The 27,879-nt window shown below is 49.5% G+C and overlaps 1 protein-coding gene across 9 annotated transcripts in view; it reads left to right on the top strand.

Moving 5' to 3' along the window:
* Nucleotides 1–27,879, top strand: part of Rimbp2 (RIMS binding protein 2) — a 192,793-nt gene that overhangs the window by 112,671 nt on the left and 52,243 nt on the right. For 8 of the 9 annotated variants that reach the window (XM_076922982.1, XM_076922988.1, XM_076922983.1 and 5 more), the window contains 3 exons: nucleotides 372–486; nucleotides 17,870–17,974; nucleotides 23,942–23,992. In XM_076922982.1, the coding sequence (XP_076779097.1) occupies nucleotides 17,873–17,974; nucleotides 23,942–23,992 (153 nt within the window). In that variant the 5' untranslated portion in view covers nucleotides 372–486; nucleotides 17,870–17,872. Of the gene's footprint in view, nucleotides 1–371; nucleotides 487–17,869; nucleotides 17,975–23,941; nucleotides 23,993–25,535; nucleotides 25,558–27,879 lie in introns of those variants that run through there. The other variant, XM_076922984.1, reaches the window with a different exon arrangement.

Below are 27,879 nucleotides of genomic sequence, written 5' to 3'. Positions count from 1 at the left end.
GTCTACTGGGAAGAATCTCCTTTTTTTTTTTTTACCAAGTTCTCATACAAAGCTCACAGGACTTCCCCAGCCTATACTTATTGCATGGAGAGAATTACTATATCTCAGGGATGGAGTATTACCCATATACCAGGACTGGGTTCCATTCCAATCAGTTTGGGTGGATGAAGATGGGAGGGGACAGTAGTGATGTCACCTCTGGGTGCCAGGTGGCCCTACTTTGTATGAAAAAACCTAGGCAGTCTGTCCACTCAAAGCTCTTTGATACTCCAGAAGAGATTGTACAGGTGCTGGAGGGGACCAGCGTCGTGCCCACTCCCATTCTGGGATGATGCTAATGGCCTCCGTGTCTCTGGTTCTTCTGCTCACAGGTGAAGGCTGAACATGCCTGGCTCTCCGTGGTGACCTGAGAGGAGAGTTCGATTCACTGTGAGGGAGAAACGCCAGCTCCAAGCCAAACTGGAGAACTTGGAACAGGTCCTGAAGGTAGGACCTTCATGTACAGTGACGACCCTTCTGTAGCCAGCAAAAGGGTGGGTGGGGGTGGAGGTGACAGCTACTCTTCCAGCAGGGAAGTAGCCAATGGGCTCAGAAAAGCTCTTCAAAATTCAGAGCACTTGGGGCTCTGTCTATGGTATTTACTCTGTCTATGGTGTAAACGTAACAGACCATATTTCTAGAAGCCACCTGACTACGTGTTCCATCTTTGAGGTTGCTAAGTGCCACGCAGTGCCCATGGACCATAGGGTGGATCATCACCAGCCCTATTGGTCTTTTGGTCATTTATTTCTTTTCTGGTGTGGCCAGAGAGGGAGGGGGAGAGGGAGAGGGAGAGGAAAGGAGGGAGGGAGGGACAGAGATCAAACTACATCAATGATTAAGCCGTTGACTTCATCCACTGGGTCTTCTCCAGGACACAGGCCGCCCTCCACCTGGCTCACCTCTCTCTTTGTAACAAAGAAAGTGTCTGGCAGATTAAATGGAGGGCAAGCCTTGAATCCTGGATATCTGGAGCCCTCTCACGAAAGTGACCAGGAGGGACAGTTTAGATGGGTCATTCTCGGAAGACCCCCAGGAGTCACTTGGTGATGCCAGAGGCATCTTGATTGGTCTAGGGAAGGGAGTCACTAGTGGTGTGCCAAACCTCCTGCCATGCAGGCCAGGACCCAGGAGCAAGACTTATCCCATGCTATAAGTTGGCAGACTGAGACCCGGCTGTCCCTCGACACCATCTGTGCCAGCTGAGGAGTTGACATATTAAAGTGACAGTAGACACCTTGGTCCCAGACCACATCCTTTACTGTTTATATATATGGTTCTTAGTTCCTTCAAAGCAGAAATTTTGTTTGTTTTTTATTAATTAATTTACATCCTGGTCATAGCTTTTCCTCCTTCGTTTCTTCCAAGTTCTTCCTTTTCAACTTCCCGATCCCATTTCCCCTCCCTTTCTCCTTAGAAAAGGGAAGGCCTCCCATGGACATCAACCCACTTTGGTATATCAAGTTGCAGTAGACATAGGTGCATCTTCTACTGAGGCTAGACAAGGCAGCATTATTAGAGGAAAGAAATTTAAAGGCAGGCAGCAGAGTCAGAGACAGCCCCTGCTCCAGTTCTTGGGAGTCCCACTGGACTCCAAGCTGAACATCTGGTACATATGTGTAGGGGGCCTGGGTCCAGCCTATGCATGCTCTTTGGTCAGTTGTCCAGTCCCTGCGAGCCCCTATGGGCCCAGGTTAGTTGACTCTGTACATTTTCTGTGGTGTCCTTTACCTCTTGGGCTCCTTCAATCCTTCCTCCCCCTCTTCTGAGGTTTTCTGAGCCCTCAGATTCCCTGAGTTCTGCCTAATGCTTGGCTGTGGGTCTCTGTATCTGTTTCCATCAGGTACTGTGTAAAGCCTCTCAGAGGACAGTTATGCAAGCATAGCAGAGTATCATTACCAGTGTCAGGGGTGGGCTCCCTCTCATGAGATGGGACTCAAGTTGGGCTGGTCATTGGTTGGCCATTCCCTCGATTTCTGCTCCATCGTTATCCCTGTACATTTTGTAGGCAGGAAGCGTTGTGGGTCAAAGGTTTTGTGGATGAGTTGATGTCCTTGTCCCTCCATCGGATGTCTTGCCTAATTATAAAAGCTGGATATTTCAGGTCCCATACCCCTGTTGCTGAGAGTCTTAGCTAGGGTCAACCTCATGGATTTCCCGGGAGTTTCCCTTGTGCTAGGTTTCTGGCTAGTCCCAAAGATGCTCCCCCCCCCCCCCCGCCCTGAGTTGATCCCTCCTGTTTCCCTCCCCACCCCCTCTCCCACATAGTTCTCTCCCTTAATCCAACTCTGATGTTTATTTTATTTTCCCTCTGAGTGAGATTTAACCATCTTTCCCTTGGGCCCTCCTTGTTAATAGCTTCTTTGGCTCTGTGGAGTGTATCCTGCACTTTATGGCTAATATCCACTTATAAGTGAGTACGTACCATGCATGTCCTTTTGGGTCTGGGTTACCTCACTCAAGATGATGGTCTCTAGTTCCATCCATATGCTTGAAAAGTTCACAATATCCTTGTTTTTAATAGCAGAGTAGTATTCCATTTTCTAAATGTACCACATTAAAAAAAAATCCATTCTTTGGTTGAGGGACATCTAAGTTGTTTCCAGTTTCTTGCTATTACAAATAAAGCTTCAAAGTAGAATCTTTATGAAGCCGACCTGACCAAAGTGGGGGTGGGGGTGGGGCAGGCAGTGTAGACAGACAGGATGGAGCTCACAGTGTTTTTTTAAGATTCCAGTGAGAATAACATAAAAATGGATTGGGGTCCCTCTTGTGGGTCAGGCCCATTAGGTAGGCTCCTTCTTGGTCTGGATCCCTCCTGATTCCTATGTTTTAAAAATAATAACTGGCAGATGCTGGAGAGATGGCTTAGCAGTTAAGAGCAATTGCTGCTTTTACAGAGGTCCCAGGTTTAGTCCCTAGCTCCCATGTGGTGGTTCATAACTGTCCCTACCTTTAGTTCAGGAGGCATCTGGCACCTTCTTCTGAACTCTCTGGTACCAATCAAGCACACGATCTCCATACATACATGCAAATAAAACACACACATAAATAAATAAATAAATAAATAAATAAATAAATAAATAGCAAAAACAATAGTAATTTGAAGCTGGGGAGGTAGCTCCGTCAGTGACATGCTTGGTGCGGAAGCTTTGGATCTCCAGAAACCACATAAAAAGCTCATTGTACCAGAGCAGACCTGAAACCCCTGAGCTGCAGAGGAGGAGGAGAACAGACAAGGGGGATGTGTCCCTGGAGCTTGTGGAACAGTCGTCATCCTCTAAATGTATCAGTGAGCTCTAACTTAAGAAGAGACCCTGTCTCGAACAAATGAGCGAGAGGCCCGGAGACGTGGCTCAGCTGGTAAGGGGACTTGCTGCCAAGCCTGAAAGCCTGAGTTTCATCCTTGTAACCCTCGTGAAGAAAGGAGAGGATTCCCAAAGGAGATGACTCTCAAAGGCTGTCCTCTCCCACCCATGCAAGCGTGTGCCTTCTCCCATACAGCCCAGACCTGCACACACATGTAAATAATAATAATAGCAACAGCAGCAACAACCGTGTGAATAAATAAGCACGAGAATGGCGGAGAACTGTGGAGGAGGACAGGGCTTCTCTCAGAGTCTCACTTGGCTCTGCATCTCCATGGAGACCAGATATAAACAGAGATGTGAAGCGTCCCACAGTTCCCACCTTTTTGGAGAAAGGAGCGGTTGTTTACCCAGGAAGACAATTCAGGAAGCCAGGGATGGATTTCCCTCCCTTGAACTGTGCGAGCTGCTGAGTGCCATCCGTGGCTCTTTGGCAACATTGTCTCTTTTTTCGGAGGCGTTCTTGTTTGGTTTCTGTTGCCGTGATGAGTACTAAGTCAAAAAGCAGCTTGAGGGGAATGAGTTCGTTTCATTTTGTGCTTCCAGATCACAGTCTCTGTTAGGGAAGTGTGGGCAAGGGCTCAGGACAGGAACCATGGAGAAATGCTACTTACTGACTCGCTCTTTTGATTGTCCTCAGCTCACGTCCTTCTTCAAACCAGGATTACAGGGTGGCATTGCTCTTAGTATACTGGGTCCTCCCATATCAATCAATTAAGACAATTCTTCTTACATAGGGTCTGATCTGGGCCATCCCTCTGTTTAGACTCTTTTGATGATCACTCTTGACCATGTTAAGTTGATAATAAACTCACCAGGGCAGGGAATCATGTTTGGAGAAGGACAGACAGCCAAAGGCAGCACGTGGCTCTTGAGGTTCTCTTCTGAATTGTGAGCAGGAAAATGTGGGAGACTGGGTCAGGCCAGGCTGCCCTTACACAGAAAGAATCAAGAAATGTCTTAATGGTGGAAAGTGGAAAGGGAACCTGTGAGGTCCCCACCCCACCAAGTCCATGTCATTAAAAAAAAAACATGAGATGCTGTTCATTTTTCTTTGGGGACAGAAGTTGGTTTAAGGAGACTGTGCTCATCTACTCTCTTTCTGGGAATTCTGGGTCTTAGGTGTCATTGTCAAAGAGATAGAATCATCTCAGGGCTTCTGAGTGGGATCCGCACAGCGAGATTTCTCAAGGATACCCTGGCCTGTGAGAATACTGTGTGATCACTCACAGATGCCACTGGGTAGTGACTATCACCCACCTCTCCAACACACACACACACACACACACACACACACACACACACACACACACAGCAATAGCAGGCTGACCAAGTACATGGGACATATAGTCTCCCCTGGTGATGATGCTCTAAGAATAGCCCACAGGCAGATACAGTTAATGGGATGCATCTTAGAAATGTGCCTGGGATCTTCCCAAGCAGAGGGAGGATGTTTCCAAGTGAAGCGAGAAGTGGGGGGTATCGTCAATACCAACAGAATAGGACTCCCACATAGAAACACAGGGAGTCTGAGGAGTTCAGATTTTGTCCTCAGGATCTTGGGGCACCCAGTCTGTTTCTTACTATTACAGTGATACTATGTGATGGACTGTCCCCAGGCTTAGTGGCTTAAAGCTGTAGCCATTCTTTGTTGTGCTCCAGTCTGGGTGGGCAAAACTGCTTCTCAGCATGACTGGTCTTGGCTGTAGGACTCTGTCCAACCAAGGCTGCTGCTCGGGTCGGGAGGCAGCCCAATGCAGCTGGGCTAGACTTCTGTGCTCTGATGGTTAGAGATGGCAGTAAGAGTCAGGGCAGAGCCAGGATGTTACAGGGCTTGGACATGGGTTTTATCAGAGCTGAGGGGCCTCCCTGTGACTGGAACATTGGGGATGGACAGCTGGACTTAGCAGTCACTTTGTGTTGAAAATAGTTGACGGTGACCCTGGGATCCTCAGCGTAGAGGACTCTAAGCTCACACTGGGACATCCTCACCAACCACTGGGAAATGTCTCCACTCACTGAAGGATGGAGCATGAGGAGGAATTGACCCCGTCATTCCGATGCAGAGAAGGTGATGGCAGGCAGGGGGTGAGCATTTGTGTCTGTCAACAAGACTCATCAGTCAGGTGTCTGGTGGTCACGGTTGTCTGAATCCTCTGACCTTACAGCTCACACTGCCTTCCAAGTGTGATGGTGCAGACCCGGCATTCAATAAGTGAAGAATGTCTGTCTTAGGTTTTACTGTTTGACATCAGTCTATGGCTAATTACTCCAATGGCCACATATACGCATGCTGGCTTTTCTGTTTCCAAACACTGCTATGCTGCTTGTCTCAGCCCTGATAGTTTAATTTAGTTGAAGACAGTAGATGCTGCTTCCCTGATGGCTTCTGATGGATTGGTAAAGCAAACAAGAAAGCCAAGACCTAGAGAGGCATGTCCTTTACACAAGAGCACACAGCTGGCCACTGGCATTTGAGGGCAGTCTGGCGGACTTTGTTCCTCCACCCCCTCCCCATACCCCAATTATTGGTCTCTGTATCTGGTCCTGATGGTTGGAAACCACTATTGTGTGATGTGAATTGTGCCAAGAGGAACTTTATCCGTACTTGTGGGTGACAGTTGCACAAACCCTGGTTTTCAGATGGAATTAGAGAAAGCTGGACAAAAGAGCAGCCATCAGAGCCCAGAGATTGCATCTCAATTTTCACACTGTATTTGTTTACTTTACGTTCACAATGCATGTCTGTATGTGTATGAACTCGTGTGGAGCATGTGGTCAGAGGACAATTCGGTGGGAGTTGAGTTCCTCTTCCTACCACATGGCTTTTGGACACTGAACCCCGGTCATCAGTCTTGGTGGCAAGTGCCTTTATCTGATGAACAATCCCAGCAGCCCATAAGGACAGTCTTAAGGGTCTGTACCTACTTTCTCTCCCCCAGTTTGAGATACTAAGCTACTTTTGGTGAAAATAGATCCCAATTTTTAGAACTCTCGTGACTCATTGTGGAGAGTAAATCTGATGTATGGGTGGGATGGGAAATCACGCACACTGAACACAAACAACCTGTTATGTTCCCTCCCATGTCTGAAGATGCAGACTCAGAACCTGCATACACATGTGTTTACAAAAAAACCCCACACACACCCATGACCACTATGGTATAACAGAATCCTCAATGTGACTTTGCAAGCCATCACAGTGAAGACCTGCCATGCATGCTCTGCTCCAGCAGGCCACTCCATAGACCACACACCTCTGATTCCTAAGGAGAGGAGGGGCTAGCTCAGCTGGCTCTGTGTCTGCACCTTATGGCAGCCATGCTTCTTCAGGAGGTCGCCCTTGACCTTTGTAGGCAACTTAAGGACCACTGTTAATCTTGACATCCAGCTATAAATACCATTGGTTTAAAAATAAATCCTGCCATAGGCAGGCAGGAAACTGGTGAATTCTCTCTCTATTGAGTTGTAATTGGTGTTGCCTTCAGATGGTAAGGCTTTCTTGCTGTGTAGAACAAGGTCCTCTGGGAGCCAGACATGGCACTGGGTAGATACTGCCTTTGGGGAACGAGGGTTTTTATTTGCCCTTCAAGGGGGCTTTTACCATGTATGCTCAGGGAGAGCCAACACTGTGACCATGTGGGCACTGACTTAGTTACTTTTCTATTGCTGTGATGAAACACCTTGACCAAGAAAACTTGCAGAAGGAAGGATTTACGTGAGCTTATAGTTCCAAAGGGCTTAAGAGTCCACAATAGCCTCAGGACTCACATCTTGAACTCACACAGGAAGCAGAGAAACCAAACTCAAAGTAGTAAGAGTCTTTAAATTATCCAAGTGACATAATTCTTCCAACAAGGCCACACTCCAAACCTCCCCAAACAGCGCCACCAACTGGGGACCAGGTATTCAAATGCCTGAGACTATGTGGGACATCTCATTTAAACTGCCACCATGGATGCAATGTGCAAGACAGTGAGAACCGCCCCTTGGCAAGATTCCATGGCTACCAATTTGGCCGCTCTTCATGTTTCAATCTGTGTGGCAGAGAATCAGAAAGAGAGGCTTGGTGGGCAGGAATGACTTTGTGTCACCGTAGGGACATTTCATGTCATGGATAGGATTCATGGGAGACTCACAAAGTGGAGGACCCATACGAATAGAATGGGAGATCAAGCCAGGGGACTAGAATTGGTTCAAATTCTGCTCCTGCCACGGGCTTCCTGTATTAATTATTGCTCATGTTGCCATGATATAAAATTTCTGGTGGAAACAGCTTAAGGGAGGAAGGGTTCATTTTGGCTCACAGTCTGAGGAGCTACAGTCTGTTATGGTGGAAAATCTTGGTGGTAGGCAACTCTACGGAGGCAGGGGCTTGCAGCTAAAATTCCTCACCTCCTCACAACTCAGTAGAGAAGGAAGCAGAGAGTGGTGGATACTGGTGCTCAACTTAACTTCTTTTCTTCTGTCTGTCTGTCTGTCTGTCTCTCTGTCTGTCTGTCTCTCTCTCTTTCTTTCCTTTCTTTCTTTCTTTCTTTCTTTCTGTCTTTCTTTCTTCTCCTTTCTTTCTTTCTTTCTTTCTTTCTTTCTTTCTTTCTTTCTTTCTTTCTTTCTTTCTTTCTTTTGAAGACAAGGTCTTATGTAGCCCAGATTGGCCTAAGCTTGAGGATGGCCTTGCATTTCCAATCCTCTACCTGCTGAGTGCTGGGATTACACATGTGTATCATCATACCCAGATCCATACACCCATGGAATGTAGCATACAATGCAGAGGACTGAACCCAGTGCTTCATGCCTGCTAGGCAAGCATCCTACTAACTGAGCCTAATTTCTCAGTTTCTTTTTTGTTTGTTTGTTTATTTGTTTGTCTGTTGAGATAAGGTTTCTCCATGTAGCCATGGCTGTCCTGGAACTCACTCTGTAGACCAGGCTGCTCCTGAACTCACAGAGATCCGCCTGCCTCTACCTCCCAAGTACTGGTATTAAAGGCATGCACACCCCGCTCAATTTTCCACTTTTCTTCAGTTCAGGACCCCAGCCCATGGGATGGCACTGCCCAGGTTCAGGATGAGGCCTTCCCTTGTCAATTAATTATCTCTGAAAATACCCTTAAAGCCATGGCCAAAGAGTGTCTCTTAGGAAATTCTAAATCCAGCTGACAGTGAATATTGGGCCATTCAGACAGAGATGGTGTCTGTTTCTCTCTGTCCATGTGCAGGTCATCAGGTTGAGCCCCAGAGAACTCACTATTCTTCTTAGTCTAGCCGTGGCCCTCCCTCCTGAGGTAGTGAGCCCAGAATGCACCAGCTGTTTGATGGGTCCTGAGAAAGGGAACCTCTTCCTTGGTTCATGCACAGCCTGTGATTCACTGCATATTTCAGAGACATGCATGACCTGGGTGAGGTCGTGTCCTCCAGCATGGGTCATGACTGCCTTGGCCAGCATGGAAAGCAGACTCATCCTTCTCTGTCCACATCTCAACTCTCCCTCTGACCTAGGGCTGGCTATCAGATGCACGAGATTCTCAGCCTCACTACATTCTGTCTCAAGTGTCCTTGGGCATTCTGCTTACCTGGATCCATGAACTTCAACTTCAAAATCAATAGTCTTCTCCTTTCCTTTCCTCTCCTCTCCTCTCTTCTCTATTCTCTTTCCTCTCTCTCTCTCTCTCTCTCTCTCTCTCTCTCTCTCTCTCTCTCTCTCTCTCTCTCTCTGCGCGCGTGTGTGTGTGTGTGTGTGTACATGCACACAAGAGCACATGTGCAGGTACACGTGTGCCACCGCACACGCTTGGAGAACAGAGGACAACATTTGAGAGTCAGTTCCTTCCTGCTACCTTGTGGGAACCAAGGATTGAGTTCAGGCCCTCAGGTTTGCATGTAAGTCCCTCCACCTGCAGGACCATCTTCCCAGTGCTTCACCTTACCTTTTTTTGAGGCAATGTCTCTTGTTGAAGCCAAAGCTCACTGATTTCATTAGCCTGGCTGTCTAGTGAGCTTAGGGGGCGGGACCCCTTGTCTTTGCTTTTCCAATGCTGCAGTTACAGATGTGTATGACCATAACCAGCTCTTTCTGTGGGCGCTGGGGATCTGAACTCAGTTCTGCATGCTTGTGATGGCAAGAACTCTCTGGACTATCTTCTTGTCCCCCTCCCACTCCTATATTTGGCTGAAGCTTCTTGTCACCTCCCGTGTCATTTGACACTCATTGAGCTCGGAAGCCATTTTCCCAGAGAGTATGACATGTGAGGTTGCTTCCTCTAACAGTAGGAATCCTCCAGGTGAGCTAGTGTGGGCCTGGCCACAGCGGTTTGGTCTTGAGGCCTCAATCATCACTAATCCTCCATAGGCAAGCCTGTCATGGATTCTCTGCCTGTGACCACTGGTTAAATTTCTTAGCGCATGCACACACACTTGTGTTAGGGGGGGTACCTAGAGTGATTGGAAACACAGGATCCTTCAACATCCTGGTACCCACATAACAGGTATAGTGTTGGCAGAAGCTGTTCATGTAGAGAGGAGAGAACAGAGCTGTGGGTTGGAAGAGTGGCCCTGACTCCATGGTCATTCATCCTGCCCAGCCACAGAAGCCAGACTCTCCAATCCCGTTGTGTGGTGTCACAGGTCAGCAGAGGAGAAATGACATCAAATAAACACAACTAGATGGCCAGCCATGTAGACACAGCAGAGAACTCTGTGGGGCTGTAGACATGGTATGGATTGAGATCTGGCATTGGGGTTTCAGTGGTTTGAATATGCTTGGCTTAGGTAGTGGCACTATTTGGAGGTGTGGCCTTCTTAGAGTAGGTGTGGCTTTGTTGGAGGAAGTGTGTCATTGTGGGCGTGGGCTTTAAGACCATCATCCTAGCTGCCTGAAAGCCAGTCTTCTAGAGGCCTTCAGATGAAGATGTAACTCTCTGCTCCTCTTGTACCATGTCTGCCTGCTCCTGTCTTGATGATAATGGACTGAACCTCTGAACCTGTGAACCAGCTTCAATTAAATGTTGACCTTATAAGAGTTGCCTTGGTCATAGAGTCTGTTCACAGCAGTAAAACTTTACCTAAGACGGGGTGGTGCTGGTTCAGAAGGAGAGGTCACAATAGCTAAGCTTGGTGTTGAGGGGGCCAGGTTAGGAGCTCAGGCCAGCTGTGGTACAGTTTAAAGTTTTCGCAAGCTGGATGGTGGCTGCTTTGCCTTTTACAGTTGGGGGGAAGGGAATGGTTTGCCTGGGAGCTGTCTCAGGGACTGTGGAAGAAGGGGCCAAGCCTGAGACAAGGAGATAACTGATCATGACCTGGGAGGGAGGGGCTATGATTCACCTGGTAGCAGATACAGACAACACCAGCCTGTGAGAGGGAAACTGGATGGCAAAGAGGCCTTCTACTGTCTCAGGTACTAAATGAAGACAGAAGGAGACCGGGAATGGCTCCCAGCTCCTTATCTGGAAGAGCTGGTGGCTTGATGCTGGTATCTGCTGAGGTCTTTCAACATCTCTGACAGAGAAGTCAGGATTTGTGTCTGGGACAAGCTAAGGCTGTGTTTTGTGTTGGACTCCTTAAAAGCTCAGAAGTAAATGCTGGCAATAAACAGAGGGAGAAGATTCTTCTGGAAGCTGAGCATATAATTGGCAGTGAGGACAGGGAAACAGGTCTATTCACCTAGGAAGAACAGAATCAGAGGAGTAGCCATTCCCATTGTTACGGACTCATGGGATCAGTGGGAGCCCCACATATAGATGTCCAGGGACTGGGAGCCTGGTGCTTGCTATTCTCGGAGCCAGAACTCATCAGTGTTGCTGAGGAATTTTGTCTGAGGGGACAAAGAAGGACACGGCATAAAAACACCTCTGCTGTCATGCTTGCAGGGGGATTCCAAGTGAGAGGTGCAGATATAGAGCTGATGAGTGTGTGGATGTTCTCAGTGGGAATGCGTGTGGAATCTATTCTTTCTGGAGGTCCTGTGAGCACAGAGGCAGATGTGGGACAATACTGAGGGGACATGGGTTGGCTGGACAGGGGGGCACTGAAGCAAGGACATCTACTAGCCAGACTCTTCCCCTAGCTGTTTAAAAAGCCTCAGTTAATTGTCCTTTGAGGATGTATTTTCTACCTCATCCCTGTGTGTGTGTGTGTGTGTGTGTGTGCGCGCGCGCGCATGCGTGTGTGCCTCTGTGTTTTTGTGTGCACACACATGAACACACGCATGTGTAGAGGTCAGAGGACAGTCTTGGGTGTCCCTTTTCAGATTCTGTGATGACTATTCTTGGTTATCAACTTGACTACCTGTGGAACTAACTAACTAACTAACTAAAACCCAAGTGGCTGGATATATCTGTAAATGATTTTTCTTAATTAAATCATCTGAAGTGGGAAGACCCACTTTTAGTCTGGATCTTTTGGGGGTGGAAAGACACCTTTAATCTGGGCCACACCTTCTGCTGGCAGCCTATATAAAGGACATGGAAGAAGGAAGCTCTCTTTGCCCACTTGCTTGCTCTGGCTCTCACTGGCAAGTCCATCCCTTCACTAGCATTAGAGCCATCTTCTTGGGTATGCTGGTGTATATTGAAGACCAGCTGGGACATCAGCCTTACAGGCTTAACAATTACTGAACCTTCTGTTGGTAGGTAGCTATTGTTGGGACTAACTGGACCACAGCCTGTAAGCCATTCTAATAAATCCCCTTTCTATATATACACAGATCCATTTTATATGTCCTGTCTTCCTCTAGAGAGTCTTGAACAATCAGGAGTTGATCACTTTTTGTTTGAGACAGGGTCTCTAACTGACCCCGAACTCTCTGATTAGGCTGACCAGCAAGCCCTAAGCATCTTTCTTCCTGTATCTCCCGAGTGCTGAGATTATAAGCAAACACCACTGTGGTTGGCTTTTTATGTGGGTTCCAGAGTTTAAACTCAAATCCTTTACTGCTAGAACCATAACACCCTCACCCCACCCCCCACCCCCGTCCCCTTATACCTTTCTGTCAATACACGGCCTGGGGGAGGCAAAAGAGACTTACGTCCACCTGGTGCTAGGACCCCACATCAGCTTTGCGCCTCCTAGTGGGAAGCCTATGTGTCTGCTTCCCCAGCAACCTCTGAAGACCTAAAGCCTGCAAGCCCTTCCCCCATCCCCCCACCCCCAATCTGGAGCTCTGTCTGCATTTGGCTAATATGTCTCCTGCATCCTCGTGAGGAACTTGGTCTCCTCCTCTCAGTAATCACTTCCTTGCCCGCACTAAATAAAGAGTGCCCGGGCTGCATTTAGCAGCCCCCACTTCCAAAATAAACAGAAGCGCAGAAATTAGCTAGGATAATAGCTCAATTAAACAGCTGCAAGGCGGCCGCTCACAGGGTCCCACGACCTGGAAGGATGCCCACATGTCCCTCTTGGAGTTAGGAGATGGCCCTATGGTGGTGGTCAGGGATGCACAGGCTCTGCACCTTGACATTCTCAGGTGGTGTCCAGACTCTGCCATGTTCTAGTTATGTGGTGGTCTGTTGTAATTATTTAAAAAAAAAAATGGCCACTGGACAAGCCAACTGTCTAGGCTGCAGTGTCTCTGCCTTGATCAGACGCCATGTTCCAAGGCCATGAGGCCACATGCATGCTGCAGCTAGAAACGGCCAGCCAGAGACACCAGCCCTGCCACCCATGAGATGCCAGCATGGCTCTGCCAGTTTTCCACGCTGTCTCTGCAAGGCTGGGCATTGCCCAGACTATCCCACCAACCACATGGGCTCAGTACAGATGAGACTCTAATGCTTAGATTAGTCAAAGGCTTATATATTTGGTAATGATCAATAATAAGATGCCCAATCAGAAGTGTAACCCAATACCCAACCTAGATATACCAACTACCTTTGACTGCTACAGACAAGCGAACATCAGCCTCCATGTCCCCCTCTCTCGTTCTCTGTCTCTTAGCTCCTCCTCTTCCTTTTCCTCTTCCTCCCTTACTCCTCCCACCTTAGCTCCTCCTACAGTGGTCAGCAACGAACTTGGCCTCTCTGAGTCTGTTGTGGAGTAGGAACAAACTTGATAAAATGCTGGCATGTGGCTGGTCCAGCCTGTGTCTCACTTCCTGTCATCATTTTACCAAGGACACCATGGTTACTTGTGAGGCTAGTGGCAGAGCCTCTGGTCACCTCACTGGCTGGTGTTTGGGGGTGTCTTGGCTTGAATGTGAAATGTCCCTCACAGTATCATATGCTTGAACAGCTGATTGCCAGATGGTGGTGCTGTTTTGGGAAGCTATAGGATTGTTAAGTTCCACTGATTGGTGGAGGTATGTCACAATGGGAGGGGAACTCTAAAGGTTACAGCTTCACCCCACTCACTTCTGGTCCCAGTGTCTGCTCCCTTCACTATAGATAGAGTCACCTACTCCCTCACCTTCTCCTTCATGACAGTCTGTGTCTTTGGAAACCATGATCCAGGCTAAACCCTTCTACCTTTAAGTGTCCTATTAGAAGCTGATAACTAATACAAGGGGGGGTCCCAAAGCTCCCTAGGAACCCAAAGAATTCTAATGGATGCCTCCAGGAGCTCTGCAGGGGTGGGGTGGGGGAACTGTCATACCTTGTATCCTAAGAATGCATTGTGCCTCATGATGGTGAGATGACACTAAAGCACACGGGAAGTAAAGACTGCAATGAGGATGGTTAGAAATCTCCAGGCCTCCTGGTTAGACAGAGGTGGTGCACACCTTTAATCCCAAGCACTTTGGAGGCAGAGGAGGGTGGATCTCTGAGTTCGACGCCAGCCTGGTCTAAAGAGTGAGTTCCAGGACAGCCAGGGATACGTAGAAACTTAAAACCCTCGCCCTTCAAACAATTCTCCAGTCCCAAATTAGCAGCCACAGCAAGGCAGGACCAACCTAACATATAAAGACCAACAGACATGAAGAGCCCCATGTAAACATACCTGTCCTGTTTTCTGCTCAGGAAGTCAGACCAGAAGGACACAGCTCTAGAGCAGGCAGCAAGGGTCCAGACGGCGCACTTCCTGTGGGTGTCCCATCCAAGGAGTCAGTTGATATGGATGGAGAAGTCTTAAAAGCAGTCACCTGTACCAAAGAGTGCAGCTTTATTCTGTCTTGTTGTTCCCTTAACACGGTGTGACAGTTTACACAGCATCAGGTGTACTGTGTCATCTAGACATGGTGGGAGGAGGAAGAGGAGGTGTGTGTCAACATTATGCTTTGGTGTGTAAGGGACCCGAGAAGAAGCTACAGTTTGGATATCCCTAAGGTTCTGAGAAAACCCCCAGGGTGCCTCCAATGGCTGCCTGGTAGTCCACTGTCTTGCCCTGTCTTCAGCCAGGAATGACCCAGCCCAGCCCCAATGTGAACAGGTTATCGTAACTGTCTTATGGGATTCTGTTCATATCTTGGGGAGTTCCATTTTCCCAGCATCCTGAGTTCCTGGGAGCATTTCCATAGCAACAGTGAAACCATCACTTTTGTCTGCGGAGGTGCAGGATAATTACAGCTCTGGAGTTCCCTAGGAGTGACTTCTGGAGACAGTAGAGGGGATGCAGAGGTCATGGTGCCTGAGCTCTGCACCCAGAGAAGACTTCACTTTTCCAGGCTGACAAACAACCAGCCTGGAAAAAAATGTACAAACTTTTGTACATTGAAAAGAGAGGCTCAGCCCAGGCTGAAGGCTTGGCTTAGCAGTAGAATGTGTGTGTAGAATCCACCAGTAAGAGAGGCTAGGAGTGTGGCTTAGTGGTGGAGTGTGTGCTTAGAATCTACTAGTGAGGGGTTTAATGGTAGAGAACTTGCCTGGATACTCTAGTAAGGGGCAGGAGGCTTGATTCAGTGGTAAAACCCCACCTAGAATCCCCCAGTGAGGGGCTGAGGGTGTAGCTCAGTGGTAGAGCCCCTGCCTAAACTCCCCCAGTGAGGGGCTTGGGGCATGGCTGAGTGGTAGAGCACCTACCTAGAATCCCCCAGTGAGGGGCTGGGGGCGTGGCTCAGTGGTAGAGCCCCTGCCTAGATTCCCCCAATGAGGGGCTGGGGGCGTGGCTCAGTGGTAGAGCACCTACCTAGAATCCCCCAGTGAGGGGCTGGGGGTGTGTCTCAGTGGTAGAGTACCTGCCTAGAATCCCCCAGTGAGGGGCTGGGGGTTGTGGCTCAGTGGTAGAGCTCCTGCCTAGAATCCCCCAGTGAGGGGCTGAGGGTAGAACTCAGAGGTAGAGCATGAATCAAGAGTACAGTAGGACATGAAACCTTCACCACGATGGCAAACAGGCTTCTCAATGTTTCTGAGGAGAACGGCTCTTTTGATGCCAAGAGGTGGGGATGTTCAAGGAGCAGGGTTGCTTACCTTCCCCCAGAGACAGACCTCTTATTTCATGATTTAGCTGAAATCCTTTAAAACTCTGACATCAGGGGATGGAGTGTATGTGGTTTAGTTGGTAGGGCACATGCTATCTTGCATGGGCCCTGGATTCAACTCCAAGTAACGCGCAACACACGTGTGATGGTTTACACCTGCATCTTAGCCCTGGGAAGTTGGAAGCAGGAAGAGCAGAAATTTAAGGTCATCCTCAACTACATAGTTAGTTCCAGGCCAGCCTGGGCTTGAGGCCTGACACCAAACTGTCATGGTGCCACATGTGTGTTATATGAGTACTTTAGAAGCTGAGGCAAGAGGATTACAAATTCATGGCCAGCCTGGCTACCTATGGAGATCCTGTCACCAACCAATAAGTCATTCCTAAACCAACTAAATAAAGATAGTGAAACAAAATAGCAACACAAACCCAAGTCTCAGCAAAATTGCCAGATTAAAAATAAATTACAGGAGGCTAGAGAGGTGGCCTAGCAGTTAAGGGCACCGGCTGCTCTTCCAGAGGACCAGGGTTCAATTCCCAGCACCCATGTGGCATCTCACACCTATCTGTAACTCCAGTTCCAGGGCTTCTGACACCCTCCCACAGACTCTCATGCAGGCAAAACCACGGATGAACATAAAATAAAAATAAATTAAAATAAACAAATAGTAATAACAAATCATCAACCAGTTCAAGCAGAAGAGGAAAGCAGTCATGCTGGGTCTCTGTCCTGGGTGTCCGGGTCCCCTTCATCATAACATGAGTGTATCCATGACCCTCAGAGAGATGCCAAGAAGGAGGGTCACAGATCTGCAGGGTTGACTACCGATGGAAAAGCCACATTGATAGGGCCTGCTGGACTCGCTTCTGCTTCTGGCACTTGGGTGGTGTGTGTTGAAACCTTCCTGCTTCAGAGGGAACCTGCACTTACAGGGAAAAGGTTCAGCCTTTAAGGGGTTGGGTGATGGCTCAGAGGATAGAGTATTTTTAGTACAAGTTTGAGGACCCATAAAAAGCCAGGCTGAGCCTGTAACCTCAGCACCGAGGGTGGGGAGCAGAAGTCCTGAGGACTTCCTGGCCAGATAGCCTAGCCAATCAGCAAGCTCCAAATTGATGAGCGAGCCCTGTCTCAAAAATAAGGCAGAGGGTGATAGAGACACCCAGTGTCAGTGTCTGCCTTCTTAGAGTACATGCAAGGTGTGTACAGCTGTACACACACGTAGACACGCACACACACACACACACACACACACACACACACACACACTTCAAACTTTTAGAAAGGTGGCCATAGATGTCTCATAACATTAAAAAATAAAGAAGCAAAAATTAAGCATGAATGTTCTGTGCCCAGCAATCTCCGTGCTGGGAAGCACCTCTCACACGACGTTGTTCCTCGTGAGTGGGATTCTGGAGAGGGCTGGTGGCGATCAGAGGTCCACAGTGAGCATCAGCCTCTGAGCTTCTGAGGGCTTGAACCTTGTCTTTCCAGTGAGGGTAGCTGGGTGGTCTCCAGGCAAATGAGAAGCTACCATTTCTGCTTTCATCCTCGAAGGATGGAACTGACAGCAAGGGCGAAAACATGGGACTCTGGGGTTCTGTGGACTCTGGTGTCTATCCCGGATAGATGTGCTCTTGACTTGTTGTGGGAGGCTGTGCCTCGGTTTCCCCAAAATCAAAGAAGGAACAGTTATGGCATCCATCTCCAATGCTACTGGAGGGTCATGTGATTTCTTTTTTGCAGGTAAGAAGCTGGAAGCAGGGCAGGCAGGGCAGGACCAGATAGGAGCCTTGTCTGCTGCTGTTTGCAAAATACCTGAGCTGAAGCAGAGGGAGAGGAGTGAACGCCTTCCCACGCCACGCTGGGGGAAGAGGAGGTTCCCTCTGCCTGAGCCGAAGCTCTGCCAGATCTCCCGTGCTGTGACTATAGACAGCCAAAGCAGAGGAGGGTGCCTGGGGACTAGGGTTTCCCAATCTCTCTGCCTCCCTGTGAAGAATCCTGGGAGAGGAGGCGGGTGTGTCGTGCCGCTCCTGGGGGTGGAGGGACAGAGAAAGCCTGCTGTACCACAATGCACGGTGGTGGGCAGCAGGTGCTCAGGGGCCTCCCTGTCCCCACAGCATATGCGAGAGGCTGCTGAACGGCGGCAACAGCTGGAGTTGGAGCATGAGCAAGCCCTGGCTATCCTCAATGCCAAGCAGCAGGAGATCCAGCTTCTGCAGCAGGTGAGCCCAGGCGTGCAAGTGTGTGTGTGGGTCTATGTCTCTGCGTGTCTGTGTGTCTCTGTTTGTGTGTGTGTCTGTTTGTGTCTGTGTACCTATGTGCTCGGCTGAAAGTATGGGGTGTGTGTATGTGTTGGGGCTGTGAGAGTGTCATGTGTGTGTGTGCGTGCACATCTGGGGATCTGGGGATCTGGGGATCTGGGGATCTGGGGAGGTGGTTCTAACTGTGCATCAGTTTGACTCTTGACAGCTGCAAAACCCCTTTGTAGTCTATTCTCCTGTGGGCCCTGGTTTTCCTTAGGCCTACTCCAGGTACTGTCTTGTAACACACAAACCTTGCAAAGCGGATCCCATCAGATGCTGGGCTGTGTTGGGAAAAGCATGTCAGAGCAGTTCCTGCAAGGGGCGTGTCTCACTTCAGCTTTGGGGAAGCAGCCTGCTTCACTGCTTTCCTGATTTCACTCCAGCCTGGGATGAAATCTTGTCCCAGGGAGAGGCAAAGGCAATGGGAACCCAGGCTGGGGCTGGGTCAGTTTGGCACATTCCTATCATGGCCTGTTATGACAGCACAGAACAGCTGGCTGTTGGATGTCTTTTACATGTATCATTAAGTGATAAATATAGCTGTATTTATGGTAAGATTTCATTATTATATCGATAAATAGACAGACAGATGTGACAGACAGACAGATAGATGTGACAGACAGAGAGAAGAAGAGCTAGAGGAGATAAGAAGCAAGAGATGCCAAGAGAACAAGAGAAAACAGGGGAGACATCAGGAAGCAGGGCCAGATGATTTGGGGTATACCTTCCACCACACTGGGATGGGTGGGGCTGAGTAATCCCATCCCTGCCTCAGTTCATGGTTGCTGTCCTGTCTCTCTTCTTGGTAAGAAGGTCCCTATTGCAAGAACAGGGGCGTGGAAGAATTAGAATATAGAGACCAGAGACCAACTGGCTCTCGTTTCTCTCTCTTGCCTGAAGCCCAGCATCCTCACCCCCTGGCCCTGCTCATTCTCTTAGCAGGGCAGTTGACTCCTGCAGGCAGAGCTTACCCACTGAGGTACCAGAGGTATGACATTCCCCACACCTGCGCATCCATGGGACTAGAGGCTAGGCTGTGGGTGTGGGCTGTGGGTGTTTGAGCCCCAGCTTAGTACTGACCAGGATGGGTAGGGAGTGAGTGACTCCTGTACCCTCTGCATGTCTCTATGCCAACCATCAAATGGTTGTCATGAATCTTTGATCTCACAGGGCATAGGGACACTCATTTATTCGACGACCAGCCTAGATGCCGATAAAAATCTGTCTGCTTTTCTATCAGCCAGAGGCAACAGGTAGCTGACTTTTGAAGCCCCTTTTCTAGTCAATAACAGAGACTTTGTATTAGGTAGAGATTTCATTAAGCCACTGTTCATGGGGACTGTCACAACCCTACTGCCTGTCATAACAAATTGGCCAGCATACCTGAAAAACAATATTTTGTCAGGATATTATTCTTATCTTCCTCCCTGGGGCTGGCAGAAGCAGGATACCTCTCATCTATTCATTGCAATTTGGAAGCCACATCCCCAGGCCGTGTCCATCTGAGACAGATAAGGAGTCTGCAGAAATATAAATAATGTCTCATAAGGATGACAGGATATGGCTCCTCCACAGATGGCTCCCTGGGAGCCTGGGGTCATACTGACTAAGTATCTATCAGATTTGAGAAGGAATCAGCCCTACCTGTTTGCTCATCTCTCTCTCTCTCTCTCTCTCTCTCTCTCTCTCTCTCTCTCTCTCTCTCTCTCTCTGTCTCTCTCTCTCTCTCTCTTTCTCCCTCCCTCCCTCCCTTCCTCCCTCCCTCTCTCTTTCTGTTATCCAATCTCCTTGATCTTCTTGTCCCTTTATCATGGTCTTTAGTTTGGACATAGGGGTGCTTCTTCATCTGTGGGGACAAAGGAAAAGAAATTGGATTAAAATCAACTGCCAATTCTGTAATTTCTTAGAAATGATGGCTGTAACAACAACAACAACAATAACAATGGCGTTAGGGAAGGTGGTGGAAACCGAGTGGAAGGGAGACCATGAACTCTTTCCCCAAGTTCATAGTCTACTTGATGCTCTCTGGATGGCACAGTCTGACCCCTGCCCATGCTGATAGCTGCCTCCCTCACAGTGCTGGCTCCGTGTTAGACATGGAGCCAGTTCAGAGAGGGAGCTATAGTGTCCAAGGAACCCCTGACTCTGCCATCCCACGGAGGAGGTAAACAAAGAAGTACATGGTAAAACACATTAGCCCCCATAATGGCCATCACCTTGAAGGGACTCAAAACCTCTCATGGGTTTGCAAGGGTCCCCAGGCTGTTTTGCATACCTGTCATGGTGTACAAGTTTGCTCCCAACAAAAATATGCTCTTGGCACCAGCCTGGGACACAACGTGTCCACAGTGGACAGTATCAGGATGTGTCTGTCCACTTGTTGGTTTGGCCATGAGATAGACATTAGGGTTCCAGGACAGGTCATCTTGTAGCAGGAGCTCAGTTATCATTGGGTGAACTCCAGAGCTGGGGAGCTAGGTTGGCATAGAGAACAGGTAAGATGCTATCCCCTGCTCTGCCTTTATCACGGTGTCTCCAAGAGACAGAGATGGTGAGTTCTTGTCATTACAGACTCCTCTCCTTGTATCATTTGCTGAGTAAATTATGACCACGACAGTCAGCCCTCCTGGGACCTGGGGGGTAGAGTCCTCCTCTTCTACGGCTACAACTAAGAAGCTTGAGGATGCAAACAGGCGAGAGGTCCTGCAATGTGAGCCTGATCCCACAGAGACCTCTTTAGAGCCTTTCTGCGACTCTTTCAGGGTACCACTTTCATGGCTGCAAATTTGCAGCACCTCGGGCCACCTGTGCCCTCATCCTTCCTTTACTATCGAGCGTCTATGCAAAGGTTTGACCTTGGGCTTTAGCGCTTTCCATCCTGGGTCTGTTTCTGAAGTGGGAAAGCACAGAGGAGCCAGCCAGCCTGTGACCCATGGCACATTCTTGGCTGATTTCCGCCCTTGCGATGGAAGCCTGGGCTTTTGTTGTTTTACGTGGGGAGAGGTGGGATGCACGCGGACCAACACTACACACAGACTCAGGAGAGCATGGGTCCTGCTATCGTTTGTGCTACCGAGGAGGGAAGCCAGGACCTTGTACGCACTAGGCATGTGCTCTGTCACTAAGAAGGTGCTTTGACAATGCTCTTCTGTTTCCCTAGACATGCCCCCACGCCAGGATGTGGACACGTGCCTGTCAACACCTCAGCCCCGATGAGTGTCAAACTCAGGGCTCCTGTCTGAGGCCCCGCAGCTCCAATAGTTACAAGAGTCTCCATTTAAACTGATCTCAGTAACAGAAATTAAAAAAAGACTCCGCCTAGCTCCATCCTACGCCGCCTATCGTCCCAACACACGATGGCTTCTGGAGCAAGTGTCCTATGCCTGTGTTGTGCGTGCCTCCTGTACGCATGTCTGTCTTGAATCTATCATTGCATCTGTGGACTGTTCCTCCCTTCCTGACAACCGCCCCTGCAGGGGATAGGTCCCTTCTGTTCCGGGGAGCACCGTAGGCTTCTGGGGAGCACCGTGGGCTTCCTTGGGGGGCCATAAGTCTTCTTCTGTGCTTCTCTATATGCAGGCATCCTGGCTCCCACGAAGGTCACACTCCCCCAACCCCACCCCCAATGTTGGCAGTATCCCCAAAATGAGCCTCGCTTGAGCTACTGCTGAGATTTTATAATTTTTTTTTTTTTTTTGAGACTCTGGAACTGCCAACATGGAGTGTTAAATTTAACAATCTATTCCAATCGCCCAAATGGCCCAGCTTGGAAGTGGCCCATGAAAATGAACTCCTGATCGGCATCCAGAGGCGGAGATGGAGCCGCTGCTGCCAAGTTGGCCCGGCCTCTCTGGGCTGCCTGAGTGCTTTGTTGATTGAATCCTGACAGTTGAAAACTGTCTTTGACTCGATGACAGAGATATTTATAAAACCTCTCTGTTCCCTGGCTGATTTCTCCCCACCCCATGGCCCATTTTGTTATTTCTTCTGTTATTGTTGCTGTTTTGTTTTGAAAGGAACAGTTTCAAGTGTCAACGCGTGAGCCGAATTTAATAACTGTGTGATTAGCAGGGCCGGGTCCTAGCCGGCTCGCCTGGCTCTTAGACCCTCATTGAGAATCTGTGAGAATGAGATGTGTGGCGAATGAGCGTTTTGGAAATCTTGGGCTTATTCTCCTTTGAGTGTGTGCCAGGGAGCTGAGTTCTTGCCTCGGCCCAGCCCGCACACAATCTCACAGTGGCAGAGATGAGGTAATATTCACTTCTCACCCTCGACAGTGCAAAGTCCAGGCTGATACTCTCTGGAAATGGAAAACCCGATGTGAGCCCAGCTGGGCACATGGCTTCTTAATTAGAGCAGGTGATGAGGCAGGAGACTGGAGTGCCAGGAAGCAAACCCTTTCACAAGCTGAAGAATGGGGCCCTAGGGGTGTGGCTCAGTTGATACATTTGCCTAGCATGCAAGATGGCCTGGGGGCAACCCTCAGCATGGCATATACTTGCTGTGACAGCATGTGCCCATCAGCACAACACATGAGAGGGAAATTGCAAGTGTGCCTTTGGCTACTCGGTGAGTTTGAAGCCAACTTGGGCTACACAAACCTTATCTCAAAAACAACCGAAAATGAAACTGAAGGATGCTTGGAGCCATGGGTGGGCCCAGCTTGGTCAGACACCCATCCTGGTGAGGCAGGAGCCCAAGCTCTCCTTTTGCTCTGTCCTATGCTGTAACCTCAGATACCCCGAGCCTAAGTTCATCCAGCTTTGGTGGGGAGCATGATATTCTTACCAGTGAGTGATGACATTTATCCTGGTTCCTCCAAACAGAAAACCCAATGGGAAAGTATGTCTGCCTATATTACTGAGTATGACTTTGGATGTGCTTAGGTCCAGGACTTTAACCAGCCACTTTAGTCACAGCCGAATCCCAAATGCCACTATAATTTGTTTCTCTCTACCTTCCCCTGGGCCAGCTTCATCTTTGGTTTTCTCTAGCCTTTCTGGAACCTCATGGTGGTAAGATGGCTGCAGTTGCACCAACTTCTCCTCTCAAGTCCAAAAGGAAAGAGCCCTCTCATTCTCTCTCAGGATTCCCCCAGCATGGGCTCCCAGCTGGAACTAGGCTCTGTGGTCATCAAATAAACTAATGGGAGAGAGTCTGGGATTGTATTTATCTCTTCAGTAGTCAAAAAAGAAAAAAAAAATGAAGGCACTGTTCTCAAGTAAGGAGGCCATGAGGACAAATATAATATGTACTGTCACCATGCCAAGGCCTCAGGAGGAGTAGGGACAAATGAGATTGCATTTTAATTTTTTGTATGAATTGCCCTTCGCCAAGCAGGGGCTCTCATTCGAAATTTCCTCTGTCAGACTAGTGACATGTCTTCTGCGTGGTGTGACCTTAATTATGGGAAAAGGGGCAGGCCCCTGCTGCAGGCTGGAGGTGTAGGACCCCACGCACCACGGCGCCTCCTTCAGGCCAGGGTGACCCCAAAACGACTTGAAACTTATGCAGGATAGTGCCACGTCTCTCAGGCAGGAGGATGGATGAGAAGAGAGTGTTCTTCAGGCTTAGCCTGGAGATCCCGCTGCTCCAGTTGGAACCCACATGGTCCCCCCTCAGCCGCAGGGACAGAACTGAGAGCCTCATGCTTAGCTGCCCAGTGAGATGCTACCCCAACCCATTCAAGTTGTCCTTGCAGGAATGCTCCGATCTGTCTCTGCCTGACTCCCCAAAGATCTCAGACTCAACCGAATCACCGCCACCTGGTGCAGCAGCATTTACTGGGAAAACAGGCCCCGCCTGCACACTCTGATCTTGCAGATTCCCACCCAAGTCCCGAGTCCCCTGCCTAAATGCTCTCTTTTCTTTCTCCACCACCACCAGGCTCAGGTTGAAGCTAAAAAAGAACATGAAGGTGCTGTGCAGCTGTTAGAGGTGAGCACAGGTGGGCGGGTGAGGCTGGGAGGCCTACAGGGTCGCCAGAAAATAAATGGTCCCCGTCGCATGGCGTGTCAGAAACCGGATGTGGCCCCAGCACACGGCCATTCACATTATGCGCGCAAGCAAGCTGTCTCCTAGGCACTGTCACCATTTCTGTCCTTCCCACTGAGGAAACAGCACAGAGAGGTGAATCAACTTTTCCTCAATCACACAGCCTGAGTCAGAGGTAGGCTTTGGCTAGCCGTTCTCATTGAGACACAAGGAGGGACTTTTCCCAAGAATCAATGTTGGCTTGTTCCTGGGGATGCCATCCTTTGAGGGATGGCATAGGGGACATTCCCAAAGCTTTGAGCTCCTGTTGGGGAGGCATTTGCAGGATCGGAGAAAGGGGAAAGGTCTTCTACAGCAATTCCCAACCTTTCTAAATGCTGGGAGCCTTTAATGAAGTTCCTTATATTGTGGCGAGCCCTCCCTCCCGCCCCTACAACCATAAAATTGTTTTTGTTGCTATTTCATAACTGTAATTTTGCTACTGTTATGAATCATAATGTAAATATCTGATATGCAGGGTATCTGATATATGGCCCCCAAAGGGGTCATGACCCATAGGTTGGGAACCACTGGCCTAGGAGCCAAAGTGGTTAGTGCTATACAGCCATTGTAGGATCATTGTCCCCGTGGGAGTGACCATCTGAGCCACATGCAGACCTTCCTGAATGGCCCTGAGCCTCTGGAAGCAAACCAGCCATTAGGTCCCATCAACTGGGGTGGCAACACGGGGAGTGCCCACTCCTGGTCTGTCTGGTCCCGTGTGGACCTTCCTAGAGAATGGCAGATGGGCAGAGGGATGCTGAGAACTCGGTGTCCTTGGGGGTCATGCCAATCATCCCTCATGCGTAGTGAGCAGTTAGCCAGCGGTCATACTGTGAGTCAGATAGTGGGGAGTTGGACCCACTGTGTAGCTCCCCAGGCTACCTGCTGCCAGGGAAGGTGGGATTTCCATGAAATTGCAAGGTGACCCCTTCCCCAGCGGAGTAGCTGCTGCTGAAAACAGAGTGTGTGCACCTCTTATGTCGCCCTCTGGAATCTCTATCTCTCGCAGGAAAGGTTCTGTGCTCACTATTCCACATGTTAATATTGATCTTTGGAATGTTTCCATGAGTTAGATCAAGAGGGATGTGTGTGTCGGATGCCAGAAAAACACAGGTCTTGGAAGAATGGAACAGGCCACCTCCAGCTGGACATCCATCTTCCTGGGGAACAGTTTAGTCTCTCCTCCCCTGCCTGAAAAGAGTCCCTTTCTTTAGCCACCCGCCCTGAAACTACAGACTTGGTTTCCCGAGTCATTTCCGTCTCCTGTTGAGTTATTATCACTGCAGCCAGTAGCCTGTGCTTTGAGCGAATGCTTGCTAAGATCCATACACAACATGCCTTTGTTCAGAAGCTGGGGTGGGCCTTTTGGCCACGGGCTGTCCTGGGCACTGCCCACTTCATTTACATCGTCTCTCTGTAATTGTCTTATCTGGCTCTCCACCCAGAACACCCTGGACTGCATGCAGGTATTCAGCGTGGCTTTCCTTCTTTGCACATGTGCTCTGTGGTGCTTTCCCTAGGTGGGCAGCTCTGAGCCCTGGGTCTGCTCATCCTCCTTCTCTCACCATTCTACAGAGCACCTTGAGGGTCTGACACTGCACAAGGGCCTGGCGTGGGTGTCGACCGGAGCTCCTCAGCCTGGTGCCTGCAGTGGAGTGGGTATAGGAATACAAAAACACGTTCTTGGGTTCTTGGAGTGCTGAGCTGGCCCTGTGCACACACCTTCCTGCCGCTGGCTAGTGCTATGAATTCAGATGACCATGGACAAGTGGCTGGGACTGATGTTCCTTGGGGTTGCTTTGTGGTTGGGAGGGTCTGGCAGTATGCCTAGAATTCCATTATGGGTCATCAGAATTCATTCTGGCCCCTGTATACTCTTCCCTCCTATCCATCCCGAGCTGACAGCAAGCTCCTTCCATAGGGGAGAGGGCGCTCTGCTCTTTCTTTCCAGCTTCCCCTAGTGTGGTCTCTGGCTCAGATCAGGCACCGATACTGAAGTCAGAGAGGGAGGGGTAGCTTTCATCACTGCTGCATAAGGGGCTTTTTGATACCTAGACTGATTATCATGGCATCCCTAGGAGCTTGTCACAAATGCCAATCCCCAGACCCAGGAAGTACACAGATGAAGCTCTGCCTTACACAGCCCTGCAGGGTCCCATGAGGATGGGGCTGAGCCACATGTGGAAGGTGGCATCAGGCTAGCTGATGGGAACGAGGGACACTTGACGTCTTGACCAACGCACAATCAGACTTAATAACTGATAAGCCCAGCCCCCTGCAGCCCAGCCTGGACTTCACCTTAGCTCTGTGGAGAGACAGGGAGACCAAGTTCCTCACGCTAGTTATCAGGACACCCTCTAAGGGTGGGTATCTTTGGAGTGTATTGGACACCCCAGGTGTCGCCTGGGTGACTGTCTTTAGGCAGAAGCACTGCAAAGAAAGGCAGCCTGCATCCCCGAGGCATCAGCAATACGGCCACTAGAGGAAGCTGAGTCGGAGGCTATTTACTGTTGCACTGAAGCCCTTTGCGTACCTACCAGCTCTATAGATATTTGCAGAACTGATTCTCAGAGGGTGATGGACAGTAGGTGGGGTGGAGAGGTTCCTGTGCAGGACACCTGAGAGAATGCCAGGTTCAGGAGTTGACTAGAAACACAACCATCATTCCCATAGTTCAGGCGGGGACCCCAAGAGCCAGAGGCAGGGTCCCCAACACACACAGACAGCCACATCCCTCTCCCCACAGCGGGTGAGGTTAGGGTCAGCTGTCTTGCTGAGTTACAAGGGAGCTCCAGGGAATGCTGGCCTTTAGCCTGCACACTCATTTGCTGTTGACAGAAGGGACGAGCGTGTGTGGTGACATCGCCTCTCTGGCACTGAGAAATGTCATAGCCAGAATGATGTATGGGAAAGACCTCAGTGTTTATGAGCAGTGTCGGGGTGAGAGCAGAGGGTCTGGGCCCTGAGGATGGGGTCATTTCCACAGAGATCTGTTTCTATGGCAATGATGATGGATGAATGGGACTCCGGGTGCTTGTAGGTAACTCTGCAGGCGATCGCTGCATGTCTCATTGTCTTTAATTGGAGAAGTATCCTTTACCTTCAAAGCTACCTTAGCTTGGACGCTAGCCCAGCATGCAGCTCCCCACCTCGAACGGAGGAGGAGGAGGAAAGTCAGAGAAACGCCTGTGTAGGTGGCAGGGAAGCCGGCAGTCACGTCTTCGGATATTTGCCTCTGGCTTCTAAGTGCTCCGCTTGTACTTGCAAGCTGCTGCACTTATTCCAATTATAGACTGCTTTGCCATCTGTCACAGCCATGGTCGTGGTCACAGCACAGACCCCTCCATCCCCTGCCTGCAGGTGGTGGTTCTCTGAGAGGCTTGGGCTGGCCCATCAGGGAAAGGGTGGGTGGGTGTGTCCATGAGGCTGAGTGAACTCACAGAGGCAAATTTCCCACCATGCAAGGGAGAGAGACTCCATAATGCTCCAGATAAACTAAGATAAACACCTCAGTATCAAAACAGTACCCGGGAACAGCACAGGCCGCTGCTGTTTCCTTTCAGAGTTGTCCTGGAAGTGGGTGACATAAGCTATCAGAGCTAGACAGTGAGTGGCCTAGACACACAGCAGTTACAGCCAGGGACGGCTGGGGGCTATGCTCACAGAACCTCCTGAGGAACAATCAACAGGGCCACTTGAGGCTTCTGTGGACTCTTCCTCTTTATGGCTGGGAGCTGCTGAGGCCTGAGTTGGCATCCCACCTTTTCAAAGCAGAGAGAGCAGCCGAA

The sequence above is a fragment of the Arvicanthis niloticus genome, chromosome 24 (assembly GCF_011762505.2).
Source record: "Arvicanthis niloticus isolate mArvNil1 chromosome 24, mArvNil1.pat.X, whole genome shotgun sequence".
NCBI classification, from domain to species: domain Eukaryota; kingdom Metazoa; phylum Chordata; class Mammalia; order Rodentia; family Muridae; genus Arvicanthis; species Arvicanthis niloticus.
This window is presented reverse-complemented; position numbering and strand designations above follow the sequence as displayed.